This window comes from Diorhabda carinulata, chromosome X (assembly GCF_026250575.1).
Source record: "Diorhabda carinulata isolate Delta chromosome X, icDioCari1.1, whole genome shotgun sequence".
NCBI lineage: Eukaryota > Metazoa > Arthropoda > Insecta > Coleoptera > Chrysomelidae > Diorhabda > Diorhabda carinulata.
In genome coordinates, this window is record NC_079472.1 from 29,872,596 (window position 1) to 29,885,329 (window position 12,734).

Consider the following 12,734-nt stretch of genomic DNA (forward strand, 5'->3'; position numbering starts at 1 on the left):
CTTCAGTCAATTATGCGTTATAAAGTCAAGAACTTTTGTTTCAGTCTTAGTTGAAGTGTAAATTTAAAGAAGACGCGTTTCAAAGTTTCTCTTTTTCATTATTCACCGACATGAAAACTTAAAAAATAAAGTCCGTCTCTCCCTAAATGAGATTACTTGATATGGTTTCCCGATTGCGTAATTCAATTTTTACAGGGCGATTCATAAAGTACGTTTTAAAACTGTTTAGGGGTGCATGATGACCTTGCAAAGGTGAAGACGGCATGGTTCTCTACACAGTCGGAAATGTGGTATGGGAGCTATGGAAGTAGATTATTTTTGATATTTATCAGTCACTTTTCTAACAAGATAATATTAGGAGTATATTTCAAGATGTTTTTGATTGCTTAAGATATCGTGAAGGTCTAGATTTTTCGCAATTTTAGATCGATTATTTACCTAACTTTAAATTAATTAATACTGTTTCGTTTTTAACTTTAAAATTAGTTCGAATCCTTCTTTTCATCAATTTTTCTTTGATACCTACCATTTAGGCATTAACTTCTCGAATATCTTGTATTTGAAACCATTTTGTTTTTGTCGTGATATCAAATTCGATTTGAAGAGCATTAAAGTTTGACAGTACGATGTTTAACCTAGATTTTCCATCGTTATAACTGGCACTTTTAGAGTACAATCGTCTTTGTCAATCTTTGTATTTACATTAACATCAAACAATGCTTGATTAAGCGGCATCGAAGCTCTTTTATTGAAATCGAATTCAAAATAACCAAAATGTAGTTCAATTTGATTGTCATCCGATGTTTAGTCTGGTATCTAGAAGATATTTTATTTTAAAAAAAGACATACGACTTTTTCTTATAGAAAAGACTATTTAGACCTGGTCTTCCATGATATCATTTTGATAATGTGCCTAATACAAAATATAAAAGTTTTTCTACTTCTCAAATGTATACGTTAACGTGAATAACCGAAATTGGAGAATGTCGACTTTCACCGGTGAATGTCAACATTCGCGCATAGTCGCTTGGTGAAAGATCGAAATATTTTATTACATTGTTGTATATTCGGACCCTGTCCGGTGTGTGTTGACAATCACAGATATGCTCTGGTGGAGGTCCAAAACAGAAGAGTCAAAAAACAAGCGACTGGCTCTCTTCCGCCAAATGTTTTGTTCTGCTCGAAGTCAATCAGCTTTGTCAGTCTTATGATAACGCGAGTAACGTTTTCTTCATTTTTTTCCAATCTTTTTCTTGCAAAGTTAAATGCATTAATTGCGGGTAAACAAGCAGACAATTGTTTTTATTTTTCTCAAGAAAAGTATTCCAAAATACTTTCTGTAGTGGTTTCTGCTAAAATTAAATGCAACTCACCTTTGGATTACAGACGATTAAAACGTTTTGATGTTTTAAAAATTAATGATAAAGAGAATTGTACCATTAAAACCAGGGAAAACGAACATACAGTATTATGTTACCAATGAAGAATTGTACAGTATACTATATGAAACTCACCCCACAATAGGCCACGGACGAAGAACATGTATGTTTAAAGAGTTGCAAATATACAAAAATATCACATATGAATTTGTAATGTTGTATTTAAATTTATACAAACTGTGTCAAATGAAACACCTGTGCACCTGACAAGAAGCCGATGGTCAGTTCTGAATTAAATTCAAGATGTCAAGTCGATCTAATAGATCTGCAGTCAAACAGAGATGGCGAATATAAGTTCATAATGGTGTATCAAGATCATTTATCTAAGTTGGTCCAGCTACGACCTTTGAAAACTAAAAGAGCTGAAGAAGTAGTGTATCACGCTCTTTCAATATTTTGAACATTTGGTGCACCAGCAATATTGCAATCAGATAATGATAGAGAATTAAGTAATCAAGTCATATCCGAAATATGAGCGATGTGGCAAGATGTTAAAATAGTTCATTGAAAGCCTCGTCAAGGCTTAGTTGAAAGGGCCAATCAGGATATACAGAATATGTTAACTGTTTAGATGAACGATAACGATACAAATAAATGGTCAGATGGTTTATCCTTTGTTGTCAAGAACGCTACATACCACGAAGGAATACGCCAAAGTCCTTATGAAGCCATGTTTGGCTTTAAAGCGTAAGAGGCCTGGCGAACAAATCGCAAATATTGAAACTGAAGAACAACTCGAAGAAATTGCCGGTACAACTGAAACCGAAGAACAGCTTGAAGAAACTGTTAATGCTTATAAAAAAATTTGAGCGGTGGTCATACCGAAAACCATATTCCAAAGAAAAATATTGAAGAGGACCTACAACCTACAACGTCTTCACATCAAATTCCGACTGACTACTACAAGCAACAAAAATGTTACAAACCTCATAAAAACAATTTCCTCCTGCTCAAATTGGTGATAATGTACGAATACAAGAAGACTTCGACTTCTATAAACTGGCAAATAAAAATGGTACCCTCAAGCAGCTTTACACATGTAATCAGTTCGTAATTTGCAAAGAAAAGTTACATTCCATAGATGAGATTTCTTTTCAAGAAATGTCGCTGAGAGAAGCAGCTACAGCTAATTCGAAAAGCGGTGGACAAGGTGTTACACGCTGTCGTTGCAAAAGAAAGTGTTGCACAAATAAATGCAGTTGTAAAAGCAATTGTGCAATTCAAAGTGTCATAATAGATTAAGTTGTTGCATTAAATGAGATTTGAATCACATAAGTAAGTCACTTTTTTATTACTATTATTTTCTTTTTTTACTGTGTATTTTAAATTTTTGGTCATTCCTTTCAGAAAAAGAGGCGAAAAAGTTACGTCCCCCTTGTGAAGTTTTATAGCGACTGAATTACTGAGAAGAAAATATAAGTCTCCAACATGTTCAACATTCACCATTAGTGCATGGTGAATAAGTCAGAAAAAAGGGTATTTAGCAAATATTTCGATCTTTCACCAAGCGACTATGTGAATTCACCGGTGTAAGTCGACATTCACCAGATTTCGGTGTTTGACTATAACATATACATTAATTATTTCATACTCATTAACTTGAGTACGTATAATTCTTAAATAAATAACCTTTCACTTACTTAGATTTGAATTTCTATAATAGAAAAATAATATTTTTTGTTGAATTATATATATATTGGTAGTGTAAGTAACTGGCCTATCGACACTAATACGAAATTCCAATACCCAATATTGACAAAAAGCAATCAAAAGCAACCACACTTCCTTTTGGCTTTCCACGTTCCCTCGCCTGTTTTCAGTCTTTCCACAGCATTATCCCAAACAGAAGACGATGTGTTAACAATAGCGAGTGTGGTTAGAATTTCGTTAGAAAATTATGTAAATCGATTCTTCTTTTTAGATTTTTAATATCTATCTATAATCTAATAGCATTACACATAACTTTTATACACAATGAATACTCACTATACTTCAAGATACGCATAATATTCGAAATTTGTTGAAAATTAATCGTATTCGATAAATAGCAAGTCCTATACGAAATAATTTTAAAGTTAATTACTGTAGATGATGGGCTCGGCAAATAACTCGGATCAGGAGAGGATATGAGAGTTTATGTACTTAGAGTAAAGTTACAAGAAAGTTAGAGAATATCCGCTCTGTCAGATTTCGTAGACGACATTATCCATTGTTCATTGTACAAATCTTCAAGATTTAGTTCTCTCCGAACTTGACATACTTTTTGACTAATAGATATCGCATTGTAACTAAATTCGAAGATATTTTTCTAATTTCTTACTGCTACTTTATAATTTTAGAGATTGGGAAATATTAATCGTTCGTACTTTCTTGGTTAGATGTTATCAAATAAATCATAATCAAAACCATAGTTTGACGTTTATATAATCTCACAACACTTCACAAACCAGTCTCTCTCCATATTTCGTTGAAATTCTCTGTTCCAACCGCCCATAAAACTTCATAGTTTTTTTTCCGTATCTGCATTCACTTATATTGATTGGATCCGTTTCGCTTACATCTCTTCCACTCCGTACAATTTCAATGAATCGGAAAATAAATGAAAAGTGAAGAGCTGAAACTTAATGATTTCAGTTTTACTCTAAGGGATCAACGTTAGAAGGTATTTTTCACATTTCGATAGAACCGATATCACTTCTTCGTATTGAATACTTACGAAAATAAAAATTTTTACCGTAATAAGTTGGGAAAGTTATTTTTTTGATAAAAATTTAATGAAAATATGAGCCGTTTTAGATAGATATACACCAGAAATATTTCTACAGTCTCTAGTGGCTGAACGGCGACTTTCTCATATATTATTTCACATCACATGAGTATAAACATATTATATAAGAACTTTAACACTATTATATATAAGTAAACAATTTGTACGTAATTTTTGTATTCTATGCTATCTCTTTTTTTTATACATATTTTAGGAGTATCTATTTACCAATCATCAAGGGTATCCTGCTTTTTATTAATTCATCATTCTGTACGTTATTTGAGTTTTTTTGTACGTCTTCTGGGTTTAAAATACGTCATTTCATAAGTGACACAAACTTATAAATCTCACTTGGAAACAGATTTAAAACTTTTCAAAAATGTTTAATTTCAAAAGCGAAGCTACCTCATTGACAATCCCATAATTTATGATGATTTTATTTTTAGATACTTTGGTTTACGTACAAGAATATATATATAAGAATATGAACAGAAATATAATTTTCATTTGATATAGTCCGACAATAAACTAACGTCGAGAATAATTATGACGTTGAAACGTTCGTGAGAATTTCCCTCGAAACATAAAGAAAAAGAAAAACGTATTAGCTTGATTCGAGAAGATGACTGATGGTGTTGAAGTTTCGTGACGATACACCATGTATTATTTCCGTGATAAAGTCATGTGTTACTGATCGATATACAGTTTATTTTAATCGGGAGGGGGTCGACGATTTGTTGAAATTTTTAACTAAAAAATGATACTTCTATACATAGATCGGATGAATAATTTTTGTTATTAGATTTTTTTTTCAACGTGTGAGTTTATAATTAGAAAAAGAAACTTATTTTTTCATTGTTAACCGTATCTTTAATCAGAAAATAAAACACTTTGGATCGAAATTCGAAGGGTGGAAGGAATTTACTGCACAGAGAATCCTTTGCGGAGGTTCAACTATTGGATAAGTTGTAATTACAGTTAGATAACAATCGCGATCCTCGACAGAGCAAACGTATATTTGTACTTGGTCCCGGGAAAAATCAATTCGTAGACCTTGTACTGTGAAAACAATAGTATTTGTATAGGATGTACCACATAATTAATCATACTTACATTCTCTATCAGCACGATATAAATTTCCATGAAACTTCTTCTGAAAATTACAGTAAATTTAAACAGTTCAGGTGTATAACAACGAGAATTTTATTATTCCTCTATTATATTTCGAAAATTATTTTAGTTTCCAACAAACTAAAATTAAAACAAAGTAAACAAGTAACTGTAAACATTAAACAATTAAAGATATGTAGCTATTGTTTTCTTTCCCTCATATATATATTTCTACTTTCAATTTCAAATTTTATCGACCGACAAATTGCCACTTTTCCTGATACACCATTTTGCTTTCAGCTTTGCACAAACTCATTAATATCAAGTAAATACACTGAGAATAAAGATTTTGCGTTTCAATAAACGTCTTGAAATCAAATATTGTTTGAGAGATTATAAATAACTGTCAATTATTTATGAATAATGAATAATAATATTTATGAATAATACCAAAAAAAGTTTTTTTTGTTAACAAGATTTCAGTTTAGGTTTAATTTCAAAGCCTTTAAGGGTGCAAATAGGATAAATCCGTCAAACAAACAAACATAAACAGTTGTTTTTTAACCATTTCGGAAACTAATCAACCAATTTCGAGGTACTGTTTAATTAGTGCAGGCATGGATTTCATTTTTATTTCCAAAGAACGCTGAAAGTTTCCAACACAAAATGATACAATCCCTTTGTAATCCCTCTAGAAAAAGAGAAAAATATCCGAACCTCTAGCTGCAAGTGTAAATTTCCAAACCTACCTTTCCTTTTAGTTCTATTACTTGTTTTTGCCACCAGAAGGCAGTATTTTCGTTCTAATTTAGTTAGTGAAATAGCTTTATTACATCAAGCCGGATCTTTTGTCTTTGAGGATCCGAATACCTAATTGCGTAAAGTTTAATTAACTCTAAATTCATATCTCTAACACATTTATAATCAGAATGTGCTAGAGATACGGACACATATGTTAAGCTGTACCAATTAAGTTTCTACTAGATATAGAAAAAACGAAAGTACGAAGATATAATAAGAAAATGCTGGCTCAAACTCATCGTACATCGCATATAATTAAAATGTTGGTAATCAAATTTCGTAATTTCAGAGGATGTATAATGTGTACCCTAAATGGTATTAAAGTGTATGAATGAGGGATGAAACAATTAAAATCCCCGTTACCATAACACCATCATTTTAATTTGTGGCTCTACATCTCATGAAATATTTATGAACAAAAATATTACTTTCCTCATTACTTTTAAAAACAATATTTTGACTTGCTTTTACATCTTGCTATATGTTATAATTTCTGGCTCCTAATCATGAATAAAAAGCAGGTACATGGAAACGAAAGATGTTAATTTTACGAAGGAATATTACAGAATAATAGATTTTATTATTAGAAAGCGAAAGTTTACTTTTGCAGCAATTTTTTCCCTATTAATGTCAGAACGGTTTACTTTATTAATGTTATTATTGTTTTGAAACTCATACTGTAAAAAATTTTTGTTCAAATTACAATCGAAAACATAGATTTCTGAATTTATACTGCAGTTTATTACATAATATACCGTACAGTAGTTGTTCCAATACAGCCACTTGGCAGATTGAATTTTCCATTTTACTTTACTGGATATAGAAAATAAATATGATAGAATAGTAGATTAAAGTTAAAATTTGTGTTGTATTAATACGCTATTATTTTATTTATCGTTTCAAAAAAGATTTTCTTTTGATTTGATTTAATCCTAAAAGCTTAAACAGGTAAATTAATTTCATATTGATCAAGAATTGCGCCTGATATTCATTGTTCCAACGTTTCTATAATTTCTTTTTTGATTGTACCCAACAAATAATCTGACAGAATTCTAAATTAAAAACATATACCAAAATAACAATAATTCATTAATTATGTAGAAACTGTATTTTTTTATCAATATAGTGTTTAAACTAAACATGCGAAAAAAGTGTTTCTTTACTGGTGGGCATTAAGTCAAAATCTCTTTAATGAAGAAAAATACCGACTATCTATAACTTGATTAAATTCACTCCTGAGACTTGATGAACTATCTCAATTTCCTTTTTCTTCCCTACCACAATGAACCGGTATTAGGTAATTTGTAAAAGACAATTTTATCTTTCAAAAAACTTTCTTGAGTTTTGAAATATGATGAACCACGTTGAGAATGTTCAAGTTTATGGAAAATTGTAAACTATGAAATATACGATATGAAAATATCGACGATGAAGACACTGGACCTGTTGGTATTAACGAATTTCAATAATACTAAACACGATTATAAAACAAATTTTGATCCAGGAAATTTCTTCATCATGTTTTCATTATTAATCATCATGATGATAAACAATCAAAACAAGATAAGCGAAAATAGTTCAAAGTACTTTGATAGGAGTTTGTAAACTAAAAGTTTAATTTTACGTCGTTATCATTATTCCTGTAAAATAATTGAGAAGCAGAAACTTTATACTTTATCAAAGTGATGACATGAAATCTATAGCATACTCGTATTTCATATTGGAACCATTATTTACATTTTAATGCTGCAAAAAATATACTTTTATGTTTAAAGAGGTAATCAAAGAAGTAGAAACGAAAATTTTATCGACACAGAGCTAGATATTGAGAAAAACAATGTCAAAACTACTTAAGATCTTAATTTAACATAAATTAAATTGTTATAAATCACACAGGCTAGAAATTTAATATAAAAACCGTCTTCGGCTTTTGATTTGAATACAGGTGAAATACTTGACATTTAGAACTACTTTACAAAATATATTAAAGTAGTAAAAGGGGATGATGAAGTAGATAATCGACCATTTCAATAAGGTAAGACGTACTTCAAAAAATATACCAATTAATTAATGTTCTTTGAAAGTTTAAAGAATTCAAATATTTTTAAAATGAAAATTATAAAAGCAAATACATTAAAGATGTTGAAATAACGCTTGAGCTTGCGGTTAATTGGGAAAAATGTACGAGAGTCTCCAAGGACGAGATATGTCAAAAGAATATGGAGGTTTACGATCTCCTTCATTAATTTTGAAGAATTTCTAGTGGATGAGGGTTGCGGGTATATAAGGAATGATTTATATGACTAAAAATATCTTTTTATTCGATTAAATGTATAGTCAAAATATAAGTAAAGTAAACGAAACTTCCGAGAGAGATTTTCCGTTTTATTAATTACTTCTATCTATGTATTCTAGTTATGTTACGGAGCAAGTTCGCCAGCGTTATCAGACAGAAATCGGTTTCCTACATTGTTTCGCACTCATCCCTCCGCAACCGTACATAATCCCACGAGGATCAAGCTGATGAAGAAATTTAACTGGTCTAGGATATCCATATTGCAGCAAGCAGAGGAGGTCTTTATTTCAACGGTTGAGGATCTCGAAAGAAGGTGTATGGAAGCCGGTGAGTTTCCTGAATAAATCTGAACTGTTTATTGTTTTTTTTAACGTATACATTATCTCCGAAACTTTCATTTAAATAGGTGATTCAGTACAAACTTTTTTACTGTTAGTAAATAATCATTTGAACGCAGAATTAATGTTGTGAATTGAGAAAAAAATCTTTAACGCCTTTTATAACTCCGTTTTGGAGTTTCTGAATAAAAGTTTTTGTATATATAATGAGATATGATATTTAAGTGATGTGTGTTCTGTACACATTTATTTGACTCCAAAAATTTCCCAACGAATTCTTTGAAAAAGTCAATAGAATGAAAAGTTTAAAAGAAATTTGAATTTTTAGATTAGGGATTCTATAGAATCGCGTATAAAAACAGAAATACAAAAGAAATGAAAAAAAAAATTGATCACAAAATAGATATTGCGTCAAAAAGTCAAAATCTAGTACAAATACTTTTGTTTATTAAAAAAATATGACACTAACGTCAGCCTTTGTTTTTATTTCCAATCCCCTTTTATGAATACAGACCTCTGCTTTCATCGAAACGTCGTGTTTTCTTTAGTATAACGTCAACTCAGAAACACCGTTCAAGTTTGCCGACTCGGTTATCTCTAGTAACAAATTTTCTTTGTCTGTTGTCATTTAGATCCCGTTATATACAAGGCAAAACAACAACGTTTATAAATTCCCATCTTTTCCACTACTGAAAATACAACCTCCGCATTTGCATTTTTATTGGATAACTTCCGACATTCTTTGTCCTTATTAAGAAATATTTTTACTTAACTTTAAGACTCTCCAGTTACGCTCAATGTGGATATAGAGATATTATTTGTGTGCGAAAGAACAGAGATAACGTCTAAAAATAGTAAATCAAACCAAACGTTAAGAATTTTATCACACTATTATTATGTTATTGTACAAATAATCTAGAATTTTCAAATACTAATATTTAAATATTGAAAATGTGCTGCCATTTATATACAAACTGTTCATATAATCACGGATTGCTCTAGTCCCACGATTTTCGTGCTTGCTAAACATTCTTAACGATTATGTATATTTATTGTTTCTCAAAAGGATTTGTACACCCTAAAGAGACTACGAGTATCATAGATATTGAAAACTAATAAAACTTCATATTGCTTTCAACATCTTATTAGATGGAATAAGCGCTCGAAATTCTCGACAATTAACTTTTATTTCGGTCGAAGCCTTCAAAAGATTGTTTTGAAACTAATACTTTAGATGCTGTTAAAATATACGCCGTATATTTGGTATACAAGTTGATCGTGAATTTATTGGAAAAAAATTGTATCTAAATAAATATCCAATATATCGAAATAAACTTGCAATAAAGTGCTTAAAATGAGGAATCTTCGCAGTGAAAAAGATCCCCGAAGGGTGATGGTTCTTTCAAATCGAAAAATACTTTAGACTGGAATAAATATTTGTATTGGATTTACGAATAAGGAGTATTATCCAAATTGAACTAATTTCGAATCTAGCATCGAATATTTAAATACGAAAAAATAGAAATACATTTATTATTATATGACGATATATAGAAGTAATTACAGCGCATATTATTTTCAATAAAGGAAACTTGGTTTAAATATAATCCTTAAATCATCGGGGAAAAATTGAGACAAAACAACACGATATTTCAGATGATAAGTTTGATCCGATTAGACGAGTGTTGACTGCCTTTATAGATTATAAGTACAAAGCTTGAGTGATGTTGCGTGTCTGGAATATGACAGGTATATTAAATATATTTGAACGAACAAATTGAGTACACTCTCAATTATTCACTGACTATTATACAAAGGTATCGGAAAACAATTTAAAAACTTAATTACGAATCAAATTTCATTGTTTCTTTCAATATTTTCAACCTATGAAAAGAATGTTGTTGTTGATTGGAATATCTCCTCAACTGCAATCTTTACGTACAAAACCGTATTCCAAAAAAAAAAAATAAACGTTGATACTGGCTTTTGAATTGAAAAATAAAAGAATTAATAGTGGGAAGATAACACAATTCTCAACGCCTAACTGTTAAAGTAGAAAATTCATTTATTTTTGCAGGTATAGAAATAGTAACAAGGCAGTCATTCCTTTCTGATCCTACTGACGCTGTTAGGAATCTCAGGAGACAAGATTCCAGAGTTGTAATAGGACTTTTCTATGTCGTAGCTGCAAGAAGAGTCCTCTGCGAATTGTATAAACAAAATCTCTACGGAAAACAATACACTTGGTTTTTTATAGGTAAGAATTATATTTTACATTACATTTCAAAAACCAAATCTTTTATTTCGATATATATTTGAGGCGAAATTTGATATAAACTTTCAATAATTTTACGATAGAAAATAATATCTAAAAGTTGCCGAAAACAACTTCAATTCAACCACTGTTTATTTAATATATGTGACTCGAGATTCTTGAAAACACATTCTAGTTGAAAATATATTTTTTTTATTTCGGAATCGGTCTTAGTAAACCAATAAAATTGTATCAAAGTATCAACCTCAGATTCGATAGAGTGGAAGTATAATAGATCGAGAATCCGATAAATTATTGATAGAAAGAAAAATAAGTTTCAACTTCTTCAACTTAACAAGAAAATATTGTTTCAATTTAATAACTATGTTGTATTGTTTGTTATTCCAGAACCAATTTTGAAGCTGATAAATTTTTATCGCCAACCGAATTGAAATAATTCCCAAATCATTCTTACGTATAATTAAATAGCGTTCATTTTATACATTCTATTTGATTTTTTCCATCAATAAATACATTCCATTTTCATCACCGGGTACCGGACATCCTGCCGAGCCGGTCCAACATGCCATTTTTCTGCTTCACTTTTTTACAGAGAACCAAATACGTGTAATTACGATGGCAGGAACAAACACTGGATCCAATCCGTTGCTGAGTTCGTTGCTATTTGTTCGGTTTGAAAATTCCTTTTCTATCGGAAATTCATTTCGTGTGGTGTTTGGTATTGAATTTTCAAACATTATTGAAAGTAGTACATTTACGCGAAATATTACAAATGCTTTATATTAATTACCTTTACCGACGTATCATTATTATTATTCGATTGAATGTTTTAATATTTAATAAAAAAATGTTATAAACATTTTCAATTATCATTAACAATACACACAATCGAGTTTTTCGTTTCCTTATGCAGCCAGTATAAATAATTATGTTGATTCAGATACCTAGAGTACAGAGTTTACCTGAATCAAAACAGGTTAAATATGCCTACAATTTTGTTGTTAATAGGTTGGTACGAAGATAACTGGTTTGAAATAATGATAGAAAAAGAAGGAATAGAATGTACAGTAGAACAGATGCGTATGGCCGCCGAAGGCCATATAACAACCGAAGCGTTAATGTGGAATCAGAACCGTAACGAACGCACCATTTCCAATATGACATCAGAAGACTTCAGGTTGCGATTAAACGAAGTACTTCGAAGAGAAGGGTACGACATACAGAACCAGAGGTATCCAGAAGGTTATCAAGAAGCTCCTTTGGCGTATGACGCCGTATGGAGCGTTGCGTTAGGTATTAAATTTTATACATTTAAATATTTGTCTATAAATGATATTTTATAGCAACATATTTCCAATCATCTTGTATACTGAAATAATTATCATTTCTTATTACTTCCTATATATTACTAAGACGGAAATTATACGAGGGGATTGATATAAATTCTAAAACACTATTAAAAATGTTTTTTTTTACAATGCTCATCATGTTACAATCGTATTCATTATCTCCTAGTATAAAATGTCTTCGTTATTTGGTTTATTAGTAATTCAAATATTAATACCGGATATAATATAAAGAGAACTGGTCGCTTTGTACTGAATAGAATTTAATTAGAACTGAGTAAGGCGTATAATGATATATTAAGCATCAGGAGCATTTGGAGATCCCTTAATTTCCTGCTAGCACTAAAATTAATATATTATAA

At 30.5% G+C, this 12,734-nt stretch overlaps 1 protein-coding gene across 2 annotated transcripts in view; it reads left to right on the plus strand.

The window, feature by feature from the left end:
- The window catches only part of LOC130900886 (gamma-aminobutyric acid type B receptor subunit 1), a 103,778-nt gene that overhangs the window by 56,135 nt on the left and 34,909 nt on the right, over nt 1-12,734 (plus strand). For both annotated transcript variants that reach the window (XM_057811814.1, XM_057811813.1), the window contains exons 4-6: nt 8,533-8,740; nt 10,829-11,008; nt 12,035-12,319. In XM_057811814.1, the coding sequence (XP_057667797.1) occupies nt 8,533-8,740; nt 10,829-11,008; nt 12,035-12,319 (673 nt within the window). The remainder of the gene's footprint in view (nt 1-8,532; nt 8,741-10,828; nt 11,009-12,034; nt 12,320-12,734) is intronic.